Here is a 17914-nt window from a genome sequence, read left to right as displayed (position 1 = left end):
TGGCCTGATTCACCATGTGCCAGGCTCTGTCCTGGGTGCTGGGGACACAGTGGAAAATTAAACAGATGAAGATCTTTGCCCTCATAGGAAATAGACTCAAATGGGGAAACAGGCATTAAGACAGGAAGTAAATTATCAACATTGTGGGCTGAAGAGTGGCCCCCAAAAGATATTCACACCCCAGTCCCTGGGACTGTGAATACTACCTTATATGAGAAAAGGGATTTACCTGGTGTGATCAAGTGAAGGAGTTTGAGAACAGAGATTATTCTGGATCATCCAGATGGACCCTAAGTGTCATCACAAGGGTCCTCATAAGAGGGAGGCCAAGGGAGATTGATTCAGAAGTTCGTATGAAGACAGAAGCAGCAAGACACCAGGACGCTGGCTTTGAAGAGGTAAGGGGCCCCTATGGACTTCCTCTAGAAGCTGGGGAGGGCAAGGACATAGATTCTCCTCTGGAACCTCCTGACGGGACACAGCACTGCAAACATGGCAGTTTCAGCACTGAAATCTTTCTGGACTTCTGACTTCCATAACTGTAGGACAGTGATTGACTTTGTTGCCCAGTCTGGAGTGCAGTGGCACAGTCATGCCTCAATACAACCTCAAACTCCCAGGCTCAAGCAATCCTCCTGCCTCAGCTTCCCAAGTACCTGGGACCACAGGCATGCACCGCTACACCCAGATAATTAAAAATTTTTGTGTGTGGGACAGGGGGTGGGTGTGGTGGCTCATGCTGTAATCCCTGCCCTTTGGGAGGTCGAGGCGGGTGGATCACAAGATCAGGAGTTTGAGACCAGCCTGGCCAATGTTGTGAAACCCTGTGTCCATTAAAAATACAGAAATGAGCTGGGCATGATGGCACTTGCCTGTAGTCCTAGCTACTCAGGAGGCTGAGGCAGGAGAATTGCTTGAACCCGGGAGTCGGAGGTTGCAGTGAACAAGATCACACCACTGCACTCCAGCCTGGGCGACAAAGTGAGACTCTGTCTCAAAATATTTTTTTTTTTTTTCTGGAGACAGTCTTTCTTTGTTGCCCAGGCTGGTCTCCAACTCCTGGGCTGAAGCAATCCACCTGCCTCAGCCTCCTGAAATGCTGGAATTACAGGCATGAAGCACCACCTGGCCTTTTCTTTATAAATTACCGAGCCTCAGGTATTCCTTCATCACAATGCAAAATGGACTAATCGGATGACATGGAACCGACGCACATAAAGTATCTGTAAGGACTGTGATGGTTAATACCGAGTGTCAATTTGATTGGATTGAAGGATACAAAGTATTCATCCTGGGTCTGCCCTGAGGGTGTTGCCCAAAGAGTTTAACATTTGAGGAGGGGAACATAGAAAACCGGGGCCTTTCAGGGGTGAGGGGCAAGTAGGGGGAGAGCATTAGGACAAATACCTAATGCATGTGGGGGTTAAAACCTAAGGACAGGATGATGGGTGCAGCAAACCACGGTACACGTTTACGTAACAAACCTGCGCATTCTGCACATGTATCCCAGAACTTAAAGGAAAATAAAATAAACAAAAAATTTGAGTCCGTGGGCTGGAAAAGGGAGACGCACCCTTGATCTGGGTGGGCCCCACCTAATCAGCTGCCATAATGGCCAGAATATAGGCAGGCAGAAAAATGTGAAAAGAGAGACTGGCTTAGCCTCCCAGCTCACGTCTTTCTCCCGTGCCGGATGCTTCCTGCCCTCGAACATCAGACTCCAAGTTCTTTACTTCTGGAACTCGGACTGGCTCTCCTTGCTCCTCCCTGTGCAGATGACCTGTGTGGGACCTCTGTGATCGTGTGAGTTAATACTTAATAAACACTCTTTATATATATATATACCTTTTCCATTAGTCTGTCCCTCTAGAGAACCCTAATACAAGGGCGTTACTGAATATTACATTGAAAAGGGGAAGCAATCTATGTAGAGAATCTGTTCTGGAAGTAGTGTTACATTTGCATTCTGAAATACTATGTCGCTGTTTAAAAGCATGGGTGTGTGAAGTACATGCACTGAGGAATACTGTTGTCTGCAACTTATTTTGAAATCAAGAACATGAGATGGGCTGAGGAATGAATAGAACAAGGATGCTCAACCTTGACACTATTGACATTTGGGAACCAGATTACTACTTTATTTTTGGCTCGGTCACTCAGGCTGAAGTGCAGTGGCACAATCACTGCTAACTGCATCCACAACCTTCTGGGTTCAAGCAGCCCTCCCAGCTCAGCCTACAGAGTAGCTGAGACCACAGGTGCATGCCACCATGCCTGGCGAAGTTTTGCTTTTGTTTTGTTTTGTATTTTTGAGATAACGTTTCTTGGCATGTTGCTCAGACTGGAGTGCAGTGCATGATCTCAGCATACTGCAACCTCTGCCTCCCAGATTCAAGTGTTTCTCCTGCCTCAGCCTCCTCCCAGCAGCTGGGATGACAGGCGCGCACCAACACACTCAGTTAATTTTTGTATTTTTGTAGAGATGGAGTTTCACCATGTTGGCCAGGCTGGTCTTGAACTACCGACCTCAGGTGATCCACCCACCTTGACCTCCCAAAGTGCTGGGATTACAGGCATGAGCCACTGCACCTGGCCTCAAGCAACATCAAGAAAAACATTGAATGTAAATGGACTAAACTCTTGAATAAAAAGATGTAGAATGGATAAATGGATGAAAAAATCAAGACCCAATGTTCTGTTGCTTACAAGAAATATACTTCACCTATAAATAAAATAATAAGAGTCTGGGTCCTGAGACTCAGGCAGTCCCACTTCATATGGGCGGGCAGGCTTAGAATCAGTTCCTCTCTCCCTTCCCCAGGCCCTTCACAAACACCTGCTGTTCCACTTGGCCAAGGAAACACTTGTGGTTAATGAGTCTCAGAAAAGTGATGTGAAAGTGAGAAGTAAAAGTGACAGAGGCTGAAGGATGTGGGTGGGAGGCAGTCCCAGCAAAGGAGACCCCTCCAAAGTAGGGAGTGAGGAGCACCCGGGCCACAGCATACAACTCTGGCTGACACTACACAAACACTCTGCCCAAATCTTTAAAAACATCCTTGTCCCCCTGCATCGCCTGCTGAGGGATCTTGGGTCCCGATCACCTCCTAAACCTGGAGGTGGGGCACGAGCAGGGCAGAGTCACAGGGGAAAGGAAACTAGGATGCCTGGGTCCACACCCAGGTCTGCAGCTATGTCTCCACCACCGCTGCTGCTACCCCTGCTGCTGCTGCTGCCTCTGCTGAACGTGGAGCCTGCTGAGGCCACCCTGATACGGTATGGTGACCCCATCTGCCACCCCCAAACCTGGGAGGGATTCTCTGCCCTTTGTCCTTTAAGTCTGGGGCTCCTGGTTCAGTGATTCCCAAACCTGGCACCCAGGACCTTTGACTCTTCTTTCTTGGCATCCCAGGTCTCTAGAGTGGGCTCTCACCCGAGGGCTCCACTCTCACATCTCTTAAGATCAGAGCTCCCTTTTAAAATGTTTGCTTTTTTTTTCTGAGACGGAGTCTCGCTCTGTCACCCAGGCGGGAGTGCAATGGTGCGATCTCAGCTCACTGCAGCCTCTGCCTCCCAGGTTTACACAGTTCGTTGCCTCAGCCTCCTGAGTGGCTGGCATGACAGCCAATTTGGTTTCTTTTTTTGGTAGAGATGGGATTTCACCATCTTGGCCAAGGTGGTCTTGAACTTCTAACCTCATGATCCATCCGCCTCAGCCTCCAAGAGTGCTGGGATTACAGGCGTGAGCCACTGAGCCTGGCTTTAAAATAATTCTTAAATTTTTATTTATTTATTTTTGGAGATTGGGTCTTGCTTTGTCACCCAGGCTGGAGCGCACTACTGCAATCGTGGTTCACTGCAGCCTCAAACTCCTAGTGTTAAGCCATTCTCCCACCTCAGCCTCCCAAGTAGCTGGGATGTGCCCAAGTACAGGCATGTGTCACCATGCTCAGCTAATTTTTAAAACTTTTATAAAGAGGAGGGCATCTCTATGTTTCCCAAGCTGGTCTCCGCCTCCTGGGCTCAAGCAATGCTCCCACCTCAGCTTCCCAAAGTGCTGGGATTACAGACATGAACTACCATGTCCAGCCCAGAGCCCTTTTAACTTCCAGATCCTCCAACACTGAGATTGTTGAGCGAGAAACCCTCCCCCTCTTCTCTGGATATGATTTTTGGGAGGCCTCTGTAGATCCCACTCTGAACTCTGATGTTCAGGTACGGGGGTCTCCAGACATGTGACACATTCCCTCCATCTTGGAGACCAAGGCATGTGATATTTAAACTAAGACTCCCCCACATTCACACCCTCCAAATTGTTTAGGCCTCAAGAAGTCTATTTTTTGTCTGGCGGATCACGAGGTCAGGAGATAGAGACCATCTTGGTTAACACAGTGAAACGCTGTCTCTACTAAAAAGTACAAAAAATTAGCCAGGCATGGTGGCGGGCACCTGCATTCCCAGCTACTCAGGAGGCTGGGGCAGAAGAATCACTTGAACCTGGGAAGTGGAGGTTGCAGTGAGCTGAGATCACACCACTGCACTCCAGCCTGGATGACAGAGTGAGACTCCTCCTCGAAAAAAAATAAATAAGAGATTTGAATTTGAACTAGCCCTCTGAGTCTGGGCTTGGCAAACAGTGAGCCTGCAGGTCAAATCCTGCCTGCTATTTCCCTTTTACAAATAAGCTCAAGGGAACCGAGGCCAGATGTAGTGGCTCATGCCTGTAACCCCAACACAGACCAAGGCAGGAGGATTGCTTGGGGCCAAGAATTTGAGACCAGCCTGGGCAACTTAGCAAGAACCTATCTCTACTAAAAATGAAAAAAAAAAAATAGCTGGATGTGGTAGCACATGCCTGTGGTCCCCGCTACTTGGCAGGCTGAGGCGAGATGATTTTTTTTTTTTTTTTTTAAATGTTCTCTTGCTCTGTTGCCTGGGCTGGAGTGCAGTGGCGCGGTCTCAGCTCATTGCAACCTCTGCCTCCCAGGTTGAAGCAATTCTCCAGCCTTGAGAGAATCCTCCTCCTGAGTAGCTGGGATTACAGGCACACGCCACCACACCTGGCTAATTTCTTATGGTTTCAGTAGAGACAGGGTTTCACCATGTTGGCCAGGCTGATGTTGAACTCCTGACCACGTGATCTGCCCCCCATCAGCCTCCCAAAGAGCGGGATTACAAGTGTGAGCCACCGTGCCCATCCCTTCAAGACAATCTTTGAACTCCGTAGTCTGAGACTGCAGTAAGCCACAATCGTGCCTTTGCTCTCCAGCCTGGGCAACAAAGTGACACCCTGTCTCTAAAAAAACTAGAGTCAGCATACTCACTCATTTCTGTATTGTTTGTCCTCTGTGGCTGCTTTCACGCTATCTTGACAGAGTTGAGTAGTTACACAAACTGTGAGGCCTGCAAAACCTCTACACAAAGATTTGCCCAACACCACTGCTGTAGGTGATTCTGAGTCATGCTAAAGTTTGCGAATGACTGGAATAGACAGCTACTCCCTCCTTTTTTTTTTTTTTTTTTTTAGACGGAGTCTCACTCTGTCACCAGGCTGGAGTACAGTGGCACCATCTCGGCTCACTGCAAACCCCACTTCCTGGATTCTTCTGCCTCAGCCTCTTGAGTAGCTGGGACTACAGACGCATGCCACCATGCCTAATTTTTATATTTTTAGTAGAGAAGGAGTGTCACCATCTCAGCCAGGCTCGTCTTAAACTCCTGACATCGTAACTCCCCACCTCAGCCTCCCAAAGTGCTGCGATTACAGGCATGAGCCACCATGCCTGGCAGCTACTTCCTCCTTAGAGGTCCAGTGGGATTCCATTCTACGTACATTCCAAAGCAGAACTCAGCTGTACCCATTCCTGGCCATTGTAACTGCCCAACGTGTTTTTTTTTTTTTTTTTTTTTGCCTGCTGCCCAGATGCAGCCAATTTATTAAGATAGGAAAATTGCAATAGAGAAAGAGCTTTATTCATGCAGATCCGTTGGCTGAACAGGAGACCAGGGTTTTGTTATTACTCAAATCAGAGCTGGGCGTGGTGGCTCACACCTGTAATCCCAGCACTCTGGGAGGTTGAGGCAGGCAGATCACCTGAGGTTAGGAGTTTGAGACCAGCCTGGCCAACATGGTGAAACCCCATCTCTACTAAAAATACAAAAATTAGCCGGGCACCTGTAATCCCAGCTATCTGGGAGGCTGAGGCAGGAGAATCACTTGAACCCAGGAGGTGGAGGTGGCAGTGAGCCGAGACCATGTCACTGCACTCCAGCCTGGGCGACAGAGCAAGACTCTGTCTCAAAAAGAAAACCAGTACATATTCTCAGTTCTTTGTCAGTCTGAGTGGTGAAACAAGGTTTCTCACTTCTGCCATTTGTATTTCTCTGGTGACTCTTGATGACGTCTTTCCATGTATTTAGAACTTATTTGTACTTGGTTTGCAAATTCTGTCCTTTGTTTATTTTCCTAATAGCTGTCAAGAACTGGGACGTTAGTTTGCCGTAGTTTCATGGCTGCTCATAGAAGACCCGAGACTCCCGAGTCAGAGATGAAGGGCAGCTTATTACTCCCAGCAATAGAGTAGCAAGAGTATTAGTATTTGTGCCAGTTTTCTCTTTCTTTTTTTTTTTTTTTTTTTTTTTTTGGTGTCTTTTTTGAGACAGGGTCTTGCTCTGTTGCTCAGGCTGGAGTGCAGTGGCATGATTATAGCTCATTGTAACATTGAATTCCTGGGCCTCCCAAGTAGCTTGGATTACAGACGTGTGCCATCAGACCTGGCTAACTTCCTTATCCTTTGTGAGACAGGGTCTCACTATGTTGTCCAGGCTGGTCTCAAACTCCTGGCCTCAAGCAGTCCTCCCACCTCAGCCTCTCAAGGTGCTGGGATTACAGGCATGAGCCACCACACCTGGCCCCTTTTTCTAAGCCCGTTTCCACAGGGTGAAATGAAGAAGGCCAGATGATACCTACACCTGCACTGCAGTGCATGATATTAATAGAACAACCCTGAGCAGAGGGAGCTTAAATCTTTTATAATGCATCATAGTTCTGCCTACCCTTTGCTCCAGAAGGAGATGCTTGCATGCTCTCTCTCTCTCTTTTTTCTGAGACAAAGTGTTGCCCCATCACCCAGGCTGGAGTGCAATGGCATGATCTTGACTCACTGCAACCTCTGCCTCCCGGGTTCAAGCAATTCTCCTGCCTCAGCCTCCTGACTAGGTGGGGTTACAGGCACGCACAACCATGCTCAGCTAATTTTTTGTATTTTTAGTAGAGATGGGGTTTTACCATGCTAGCCAGCCTGGTCTTGAACTCCTGACCTCATGATCCGCCCACTTTGGCCTCCCAAAGTGCTGGGATTACAGGTGTGAGCCACCGCGCCGGGCCAGGAAACACTATCTCTCTTCTAAGACCATTCACTAAACAAAATCCTTCAAAAGACAAGTCTGGACAAAGGCAGGCAGTGCTCTGCAGTCACATGAGACACCCATGAAAAACTATCTCCCAGGCCGGGCGCGGTGGCTCATACTTGTAATGCCAGCACTTTGGGAGGCCGAGGTGGGTGGATCACGAGGTCAAGAGATCGAGACCATCCTGGTCAACATGGTGAAACCCCGTCTCTACTAAAAATACAAAAAATTAGCTGGGCATGGTGGCGCGTGCCTGTAATCCCAGCTACTCGGGAGGCTGAGGCAGGAGAATTGCCTGAACCCAGGAGGCGGAGGTTGCAGTGAGCCGAGATTGCGCCATGGCACTCCAGCCTGGGTAACAAGAGCGAAACTCCGTCTCAAAAAAGAAAAAGAAAAACTATCTCCCAAGATCAGGTTGTTTATATTATTGTTATTTATTTATAGAAGCTCTTTGCATATTAGCAATATTGACTCTTGATATACAATTTATAATTATTTCCCCCAGAGTTTTTGTCCTTGCCTTTATTTACAGCTTTGTGTGTATATGTAGAGGGGAAGTACAAAGGTTTAAAATTAATTTAATTAATTCATTTTTTTTTAGATACAGGGTCTTGCTTTGTCCCCTAGGCTGGAGTGCAGTGGCAAAATCATAGCTCACTGTAGCCTTGGACTCCTGGGCTCAACCAATCCTCCCGCTTCAGCCTCCCAAGAAGCTGGGACTACAGGTGTGCACCACCATGCATAGCTAATTGTTAAAACCTTTTTTTCCTTTCTTTTTTTTTTCTTTGTAACAGAGTTTCACTCTTGTTACCCAGGCTGGAGGGCAGTGGTGTGATCTTCGCTCACTGCAACCTCCACCTCTGGGGTTCAAGCAATTCTCCTGCCTCAGCCTCCTGCGTAGCTGGGATACAGACATTTACCACCACACCGACTAATTTTTGTATTTTTAGTAGAGATGGGGTTTCACCATGTTGGCCAGGCTGGTTTCGAACTCTCAGCTCAAGCAATCTGTTGCCTCGGTCTCCCAAAGTGCTCTTAAAATTTTACTTTTCCCATTAAGTGTTTGATATCTCAGATGTATTTTAGTGTAAGGAGTGAAATTAAGATTTGATGCTTACATTTTTTCCCCCAAGGGTGGGGAAAGTAGTCTCCAACCTCATAAACTGAAGCATGCAGGGGCCACCATTGTGGGGTTTGCAAAGGTTAGGTTTTATGTTAGGGTCTCAGGAAAGCTTTGAGAATGTCAATTCCAGCTGGGTGAGGTGGCGGACACCTGTAATCCCAGCACGTTAGGAGGCTGAAGCAGGTGGATCATCTGAGGTCAGGAGTTTAGGACCAGCCTGACCAACACGGAGAAACCCTGTCTCTGATAAAAATACAAAATTAGCCAGGTGTGGTGGTGCATGCCTGTAATCACCACTACTTGGGAGGCTGAGGCAAGAGAATTGCTTGAACCCAGGATAACAACAGTGAAACTCCATTTCAAAAAAAAAAAAAAGAGAGAATGTCAGTTCCCTGGGAATGGCTTATTTGTAGGACTTGGATACTGTTGAGAAGTTCTGTTTGGGATAGTTTGCTCCTTAAAGGCTTTGGGGATCTGTGGTAGGTAGGAAAGTTTCGTGGCATCTTTGCTAGGGTTTCCTGGAGGTGGTTATTGCAGGGTTTCCGGTACTGACTCCCATTGTGGCGTCTCGGAGATGCTGAACTTGTCATCATGTCCTGTTTGGGTAGGTCTATTATAGAGGGTCTCCAGGAAGGGCAGCCTCCTAAATCTCAGTATCTTCTCACCCTACAGCATCCCTCTTCGTCGAGTCCACTCTGGACGCAGGACCCTGAACCTACTGAGGGGATGGGGAAAAGCAGCAAAACTCCCCAGTTTGGGGGCCCCATCCCCTGGGGACAAGCCAGGCTTCGTGCCTCTCTCCAAACTCCTAGATGTGAGTCACAGCCCCACACAGCCCCCACCCCAGTGCCCTCAAGTCAAACTCTTCATTGACTCTGTCTCCTCTTTTTCATCAGGCCCAGTATTTTGGGGAAATTGGGCTTGGAACACCTCCACAAAACTTCACTGTCACCTTTGACACTGGCTCCTCCAACCTCTGGGTCCCATCCAAGAGATGCCACTTATCCAGTGTGCCCTGCTGTGAGCTTCTATGAGAGAGAATAAGGCTGAATGGGGGTGAAGGGAGGAGGTGGGGCTGGACCTCAGCTTTCCACGGGTTTTTGAGAAATTGTTCTTTTCTGACACCCTCAAAGGTCAGGTCAAAGGGGAAGAAGGCATTGGGAAGACTCCCCTCCCCCAGTGACACCTCTCTGACTTCTACCTAGGGGTCCACCACCGCTTCAATCCCAATGCCTCCAGCTCCTTCCAGCCCAATGGGACCAAGTTTACCATTGAATATGGAGCTGGGTGGGTAGATGGAATCCTGAGTGAGGACAAGCTGACTGTACGTGATCTTTGACTCCAGGAAGCCTTGAGCCTGGGTGAACCCCATTGTCTAAGATCATCTGGCTTAGGGAGGGACTTGAGGTGGAGGGGCTTCCAGAGCAGATGGATGGGGCTTCTCAAGGAGGGGGAGGAGTTCCTGGGTGAAGGGGTAGGAATTCTCTCAAGTCCAGAGGCAAAGCTTGCCAAGCAGGAGGGTTTGGGTCCAGGTGTCCCCAGACCTGGAATTCATGCCTTGGTTTGAAAGACCTCAGGACATGTGGGTTATTGTCCTCCCAAAAGTAACTGACCCTAAATTCAACCTACCCCTAGATTGGTGGAATCAATGGTGCATCAGTGACTTTTGGGGAAGCTCTGTGGGAATCCAGCCTGGTCTTCACTGTGTCCCGCCCCGATGGGATACTGGGCCTCGGTTTTCCCATTCTGGCTGAGGAAGGAGTTCAGCCCCCGCTGGATGTACTGGTGGAGCAGGGGCTACTGGATAAACCTGTCTTCTCCTTTTACCTCAACAGGTACTGGGGAGGGTGCACCTATCTTTGAGTCCTTTCCCCAAGAAGGAAGTGAGGTTTCCTTCAGGAAGTGTCTTACTCCATAGAGAAAGCCGCAGTTTGGGAGCGGTGGCTCATGTCTGTAATCCCAGCACTTTGGGAGGCCGAGGCAGATAGATCACCTGAGGTCAGGAGTTCCAGACCAGCCTGGCCAACATGGTGAAACCCCGTCTCTACTAAAGATATGAAAATTAGTCAGGTGTGGTGGCATGCACCTGTAATTCCAGCTACTCTGGAGGCTAAGGCAGGAGAATCACTTGAATCTGGGAGGTGGAGGCTGCAGTGAGCCAAGATTGCACCACTGCTCTCCAGCCTGAGTGACAGAGTCTGTCTCAAAAAAAAAAAAAAAAAAAAAAAAATTGCAACCTTTATTCAGGAAGTAGTCACCTAACAGAAGAAACACCTCAACCCTCTTCATAAGTCCCAGAGCTTACGTGACAATTTAAGATGTACTAAAGAAACTCACCATCAGTTCAGTATACTGTTTCAAAATCAAACTAGAATTTTTTTTCTTTTTCAAAGGTGTCTCACTCTGTCAACCAGGCAGGAGTGCAATGGTGTGGTCTCAGCTCACTGCAACCTCTGCCTCCCGGGTACAATTAATTCTCCCTCCTCAGCCTCTTGAGGAGCTGGGACTACAGGTGCTCACCACCACGTCTGGCTAATTTTTGTGTTTTTAGTAGAAATGAGGTTTCATTCTGTTGACCAGGCTGGTCTTAAACTCCTGACCTCATGATCCACCCATCTCAGCCTCCCAAAATGCTGAGATTACAGGCATGAGCCACTGCGCCTGACCAAACTAGGAAATTCTATGTACCACCAACCAAATACTCAGCAACCTTCTCTTCACTATAAAGAGAACTCATATCCCATTTGAGAACACTGACCAGAAGTCAGGAATTGCCTGATTTAATTCAGGAAGCCCCACCCACCTGGGAGGAAGTTCAATCTTATGCTCAGAAGTCCCACCCACCATCCAAGAAGTCTTCACTTTCCTTCCCAGAGGGCCGACACACACAGTCTTATGCCCACTGGGTTACCCTTACATCCAACCCACTCAAGAAGTCCCATCTAGCACTTGGTAGATCTCACAAACATATCTTCCAGGAAGTTCCCATCCCCATTTCCCATCATTCTCAGCCAGCACAGGAAGTGTAACACATCTCTAGATAGTGTTAGATGCACACTCTGAATGAAGAGACCACCTAAACAGGCTTTGTATGAGCAACATGGCTGTTTACCCACCCAGGTGTGGGCAGGTTGAGTCCGAAAAGACAGTCAGTGGAGGGTGGTGGGATAGGAGTTGGTTTTATAGGTTTGGGGTAGGCAGTGGAAAGTTACAGAAGTTACAGTTCAGGGCGGTTTTTGCAAGCTGGGAGGGGGTCGTAGGGTCTGGAGTCATGAGATTGACCAAAGTTGGTTACAAAGTCCAATTGCCTTATCAGTTGAGGTGGAAATAAGGAACAATAGAAGAATGTCTCAAAGTCAATTAGGCCTGGCAGAGTTACTCACTCTTTTTGTGGTGTTCCTTTTACTTCAGACTTTCTAGTTCCAGGAACTCATCTGGAGTGTATGTGCAGGTCACAGAGGTTACCATGCCATCCATGGCACAGTCAGTCAGCCTAAAATACCTTACAGATACCACAACAGGCAATCCAGAAAGTCTCTCTGCCTTCCCAGGAAGCCACCCCACTCCTGCACAAGTCACATCTTCAAGAGCCAATTCTAAGACTTCTTCCCTGGTCTGCTTGGTTACTACAATATTCAGCTCAGGAAATTCCCCCAAAAGCTCTACCTTCCACAGCCAAATGAAGTCTCTTCTCCATTTCAGGCAGTACCCATCATCCTAAAGTCCTAACTTCAATCAAGACAAGCACCATCTCCCTTCATTTCTTGTTTCCAGTCTCAACATCTAGGCCCTGCTTGTATTCCCCTCCCCCACCCAGAACCCCTAAACTGACCCAATTGGCAGGAAGTCCCATCTCTGGCCACTGCTAGGGCTGGCAGGGGGAGGGCCAGTGACACTGACCTCTAACCTCTGCCCCTGCAGGGACCCTGAAGTGGCTGATGGAGGAGAGCTGGTCCTGGGGGGCTCCGACCAGGCACACTACATCCCACCCCTCACCTTTGTGCCAGTCGAAGTCCCTGCCTACTGGCAGATCCACATGGAGCAGTAAGGGACTTAGTCTCCTGGGTCTGGAGCAGGAGGCTGGGGACCTGGACTCCTAGGAGCCTGCCTCTACTGACTGCCTCCTCCCCTCTCAGTGTGAAGGTGGGGCTCAGAGCTGACTCTCTGTGCCCAGGGCTGTAGTGCCATCCTGGATACGGGCACACCTGTCATCATAGGACCTGCTGAGGAGATCCGGGCCCTACATAAAGCCATTGGGGGAATCCCCTTGCTGGCAGGGGTGGTGAGATTACAGTTTCTGGTGGGTGTGTCCTGGGGAAGATGGTGGCAATTTGGTGGCGAACACTGGGGCCTGAGGGTGGGAAGCAGGTAGCTAGGGTGTATCCAGGACAGAGGGGACTGGGCTCCTTCTTTTTTTTTGAGACAGAGTTTTGCTTTTGCTGCCCAGGCTGAAGTGCAATGGCATGATCTTGACTCACTGCAGCCTTTGCCTCCAGGTTTGAAGCGATTCTCCTGGCTCAGCCTCCCAAGTAGCTGGGATTACAGGTGCTCACCACCACGTCCAGCTAATTATTTTTGTGTTTTTAGTAGAGACAGGTTTTCACCGTATCGGCCAAGCTGGCCTCGAACTCCTGACCTCAGGTGATCCACCCACCTCGGCCTCCCAAAGTGCTGGGATTACAGTCATGAGCCGCCGCGCCCTGCGAAGGGACTGGGCTTCTTAAGTGACATGCTGGAGAGTGGTGGGAAGAAACAAAGATACTTCCCAAGTGTCTATGCTGAGTGGCTCAGTGGATGGGGAAGCAGAGGTGGGAGTGGGGGTGGGTGGAAGATGATAATGCAGTTTTGTTTGGGACTAGATGAGAAGCCTAGGCAACAGAGTTGTCCACACACGGTGCTGAACGCCCAGGTGCTCCATACGTACATTACAGACAGGATTTGAGCAGGGCAGGAATCTCTCATCTTAACTTGTTCCTCTTCTTTCCCAGTACATCATCCGGTGCTCAAAAATCCCACAGCTCCCCGCAGTCTCCCTCTTCCTTGGGGGGGTCTGGTTTAATCTCACGGCCCAGGATTACGTCATTCAGGTAGGTGTCCGTCACCATGACGCCGCAGTGATGTAATATGACTGGGATTGAGACGGTGGAGCTGGGAGTTAGTCATCACTAGGACAGGAAGGGGCCACAGAATCATCTCTTGTCCCCGGGGTTGGGGGCGGAGGGAACACAGACTCCCAGGGAAATGGTGGTCCCTGAGGCCGCGACACCCAGTTGCCGCCTTGCCGCCATCCAGTTTGTTCAGGATGACTTCCGCTTCTGCTTGTCCGGCTTCCGGGGTTTGGACATCCCTTCGCCTCAAGGACCCATGTGGATCCTCGGCGACGTCTTCTTGGGGGCGTATGTGGCCGTCTTCGACCGCGGGGACCTGAAGAGCGGCGCCCGAGTGGGCCTGGCGCGCGCGCGCGCGCACTCGCGGAGCTGACCTGCTCGGCTCAGGCTGAGACAGCTCAGGCGCAGTTCCACGGGTGACGCCCAGGCATTGCGCATGCGCAGCGGGTAGCAACGCTAACGCTACTCAGTAAAATCCAGTATTTCCATTGAACAAACCTGCCTAGGTTGCTTCTTTTCCGAGCGCACTTTTTGAGGAGAAACTTTGTGCAAGGACCCACGGAGTTGAGGAAGAGAGAGAGGCCAAGGGTATCACCCCTTTTCTCCAGGGCCCACCCTGGTGAGGGGTCTTGTACTACGAGTCCCATGAAGCCCCCTCGTCTACGCTGCCTTTCGTCAAAGGCTCCCGGCGCTGCGGAGCATCACGGTCGTTGTAGTCCATGCTGTGGTTACGCCCTGACGGGGGCGGGCGCAGCCACAACATGCGTGGGAGGCGACAGGTCGCGACGGCAGCGACAGGTGGCAGTGGGGGGTGGCTGTAATCGGTACGGGTTTACCAGTTCCTGTTCTAAGGGGCGGGGATAGCATTCCCTCGGACCTCATCTCCTGGTTCTCCTCTCTCCCTTGGGATTTAAGGACCCCAGGGTCCGCCATAAAGGCGGAGCTTGAAGCCCCTGGGCTGGGGGAGCGGTGCTGCCCCTCCTCCGGCGGTGATGTCACTCCCCCCTCCGCAGCCTCTTGCTGCCCAGAGCTGCCGGGGCTGGGTCACCCCTCCCCCTATCTCGAGTCCCGGATTCCCCCATCCCCGCCTCGCCTCGACTTGGGGTGAGTACGGGGGAGGGGGCGAAGGCTCTGGGTCCGGGGGTGGTAAGACAGCCCGAATCCTAGTTTTGGAGGCGGGGGACTTCGGATCCGGGGACCTAAAGATTGTAGCGGAGAGATTCCCCTCGACTCTGGGCTTTTGGGGGCCAAGGAACTTGCAGCGTCTTGGGGGAGGAAGGATCGTAGGCAGGGAGTCCTCACATTTTCAGCCTTGGTGTCCTGAGACCAAGGCTCCGAATGGAACCGGCGGAGGAATAAGGAAGGGGTCCTAGAAGTCAGGGAGGGGAAGACTCTTCCCCACTTCCAGGGCCTGGGGTAGAGATGGTTGTCAGGGGACGCCGAGGATGACGGGAGATGGGAGTTGGAGCTTTCAGGAATTTTGTGCTTCGAGGGCCTGGGAACGAATGGATTGGGGAGGAGCAGGGGTGGGAAAAGGAACTGAAAACGCGGACAGACGTTGGCCTCTCCCCTCCTGGTGTCCCTAGTCAAGAGTCGAGGCTACTTCCCCCTGGTCTGCGAATATAGCTGAGTGTCCAGTATGTGGAGCCCTCATGCTTCCAGAAGCCCCCTCCTCTCTAATGGGTGGGTGGAGACTCCAGGCTCACACATCCTCCACAAGAGGGAATGTCGGTATCCCAAGTTTCCCAGGGCCTGATGGAGTGTGGACCAGCCTGCTATCCCAGCCCGCTGCCTCTTCCCCTCCCAGGGCCTCTAATCCTGAGTCGCATCGCACATTGCTCCTTATTCCAGTCCCTTTCCCCCACAGCCCCTGCCTTCTCCCATACCTTCTGACCTCTGCAAAAAAACGCTGATTTGGTCACTTGATCCTGTGCCTGGCTTCTGTCTAAAGCAGAAAGGAAAAGCAGGGTTGAGGGGAGAACGTGGAGAAGGAAAGCTGACGAGGTCCTTATCTGGCCTCTAGTACATACCCAGCCCCTGCTCTCGCCCCCACCATCCCACCCCCAATTACCCAGGAGCCTCACCCAGCCCCAGCTCAGTCCATCACCTCAGGATTCGATGCTTCTGCCTGGTGGTGCACCAGAATTCGGGGCGGGAAGTACCTATGTCTTTTCTCTGCCCTCTTGGGTCCCATCGGAAGCTGGAGGACATGGTGGATTGGTGCAGTGGAGAGCCCTGGGTCTGGGGAGTGAGGGCAACGACCTTCCTGGGCTGCAGGACAGGCCCCACTTCTGCAACTCTCTCTGCAGTGACGCAGTCCTAGCCAGGACGGGGGTTAGAGGGGGTGATGGGGGAGCTGAAAGAGATGGAGACCCAAAGAGAAGGGGACAGGGTCCCCAAGAAGTAGAGACAGAGACCTAGAACAAGAGAGCAAGAGACCCAGAAGAAGGTGAAACAGGAATAGAGACCCAGGGAGGAGACAGAACGTGAAGGGGCAGAGACTTGGAGAGAGAAGGACAGAGAGCCAGCAAGAGAAAGAGCAGAGACAGAGGGGGAAAAAGGGACATAAGAGGGGGAAATACACCAGAGACGGGGAGAGGGAAGGGAAGGGGAAAGAGGCTGTCAGAGAACAAGGAAACAGACTTAGGTGAAAGGGCAGAGACCCAGAGAGGAGGCAGGACAGAGCGGGGTGGGGTGGGGGGAATAGAGAACAGGGACACAAAAAGAGGGACAAAGACCTAGGAAGTGGGGTACAGAGCCCCAGACAGAGAGACACGCCCCTGAGAAAATGGCACAAAGACCAAGAGAAAGAGACTCGGGGGAGCTGGGGTGGGGGCGGGGACTGAGACACCGGGGAGGAGAGAGTCCTAGAGAGAAGAGGGTCAAAGACTCAGAAGGAGGGGGACGGAATCAGAGACGCAGAAGGAGGGCCGACTTACAAACAAGGGGCTGGGGACTCAGAGGGGTGGGGACAGAGACGACGGCACAAACACTCAGAGAAGGGAGAAAAAGAGACACCAAGAGACCCAGAAACGGGAGTGGGGGCGGGGCGGGGTGGGGAGGGGAGACGATACGAACCGGCCGCCGCAACTGCAGCGGGAGGCGGAGGGCCAGGAACTGCGCTGCCCGAGGGCGCCCGCAGCCCTCTGACCCGCCCTCTTCATCCCGCAGGCGCCGCCTCCTCCCTCCGCAGCCCCAGCCGCAGCCGCTGGCCCCGCCCCAGCCCCCTGCGCCTGCGCCCTGCTTCCCGGAGCTTAGGACCGCCCAAGGGGCGGGCCCTGCCTGCTCCGAGGCGGTCCCTTTTCCTGGCCACCCGCCCCTAATTCGCCACCCGCTTCCCCGGACCTGGCCTCTCAGACTCCTAGCCCACCTCATTTTTTACCGGTCCTGCCTATTGCCTCAGTCTTGACGGTTCTTCCTAGCGCTTTTGCCTATCCCCTCTCCCGTCCTCTCTGCCTACTTGCATCCTCACCAGTCCTCATCTACCCCCGGTCCTCCAATCTGCAGTACTCCGCGGTGTAGCCTACGTTGGAAGTTCTCGCCCCGCCCTTTGAGGATCCCGTGACCTTTAGGCAGTGCCCTCTCCCAGGTCCTCTGATCCCCAAGACTCCCCGTTCCCGGTCCCTCTCTTCCATCCAGCCCAGTAGCTTTGTACTCCTTGCAGTCCCACTGTTCCTCTGGGACCCACCTATCCTGTTCCTCTACCCTCCCTTAGCTCTGCCCTGCCCTCGCCTGCCCTGGTTGCTTTAAGCCCCTCACAGCCCCGCTCCTCCCTTAGTCTCTCCTTCCTACCGCCCATTCAAGTCTTTATCTTTTTATTTTTTGAGACAGAGTGTCTCTCTGTCGTCCAGACTGGAGGGTAGTGGTGCAATCTCGACTCACTGCAACCTCTGCCTCCTGGGTTCAAGCGATTTCTCCTGCCTCAGCCTCCCGAGTAGCTGGGACTACAGGCACCCACTAGCACTCCCGGCTAAGTTTTGTATTTTTAGTGGAGGCGGGATTTCACCATTTTGACCAGGCTGGTCTCGAACTCCCGACCTCAAATGATCTACCCACCTCGGCCTCCCAAAGTGCCGGGATTACAGGTGTGAGCCACCGCGTCCGGCCTCAAAACGTTTTCCGTTTGTCGACCCCCACTCACCTTCCTCAGTCCCACCGATCCAACGGGACACTCATCCTCCGGACCCAGCCCCGACTAACCAGACCCACCTTGCACCCTCAGCCCCGCCCCTCTTTACTCGCCCCCTCCTTCAGGCCTATCCAGACGCTCTCGGGT

At 51.5% G+C, this 17914-nt stretch overlaps 2 protein-coding genes across 5 annotated transcripts; one reads left to right on the top strand and one right to left on the bottom strand.

Annotated features, from left to right (window-relative positions):
• The first annotated feature begins 2968 nt into the window (after positions 1 to 2968).
• On the top strand, positions 2969 to 14135 carry LOC100395313 (napsin-A). Its single transcript, XM_054250551.2, is given in 10 exon segments — positions 2969 to 3273; positions 9203 to 9344; positions 9427 to 9550; positions 9736 to 9854; positions 10166 to 10365; positions 12452 to 12574; positions 12674 to 12812; positions 13519 to 13617; positions 13823 to 13997; positions 14000 to 14135. Coding segments are annotated over 10 exon segments (1365 nt in total). The 5' UTR covers positions 2969 to 3160; the 3' UTR covers positions 14131 to 14135.
• Positions 11691 to 17148, bottom strand: LOC118150265 (uncharacterized). Of its 4 annotated transcripts, none has more exons than XR_013530848.1 (4): positions 16717 to 16854; positions 15801 to 16055; positions 15525 to 15583; positions 11691 to 15133 (listed from the first exon to the last, which is right to left on the bottom strand). XR_013530848.1 is itself a non-coding variant. In XM_035286567.3 (4 exons), exons 1-4 carry the CDS (start codon positions 17011 to 17013, stop codon positions 15015 to 15017), a joined length of 687 nt encoding a protein of 228 aa, XP_035142458.2. In that variant the 5' UTR covers positions 17014 to 17148; the 3' UTR covers positions 14871 to 15014. The 4 variants fall into 4 exon arrangements, 2 of the variants coding, with proteins under 2 accessions (XP_035142458.2, XP_035142459.2); XR_013530849.1 differs by having other exon boundaries at positions 15746 to 15994; XM_035286567.3 differs by having other exon boundaries at positions 14871 to 15133; positions 15746 to 15957; positions 16717 to 17148.
• Positions 17149 to 17914: the final 766 nt, after the last annotated feature.

The sequence above is a fragment of the Callithrix jacchus genome, chromosome 22 (genome assembly GCF_049354715.1).
Source record: "Callithrix jacchus isolate 240 chromosome 22, calJac240_pri, whole genome shotgun sequence".
NCBI classification, from domain to species: domain Eukaryota; kingdom Metazoa; phylum Chordata; class Mammalia; order Primates; family Cebidae; genus Callithrix; species Callithrix jacchus.
Note: the sequence above shows the minus strand (reverse complement) of the source record. Positions and strands in the feature narration are given on the sequence as shown.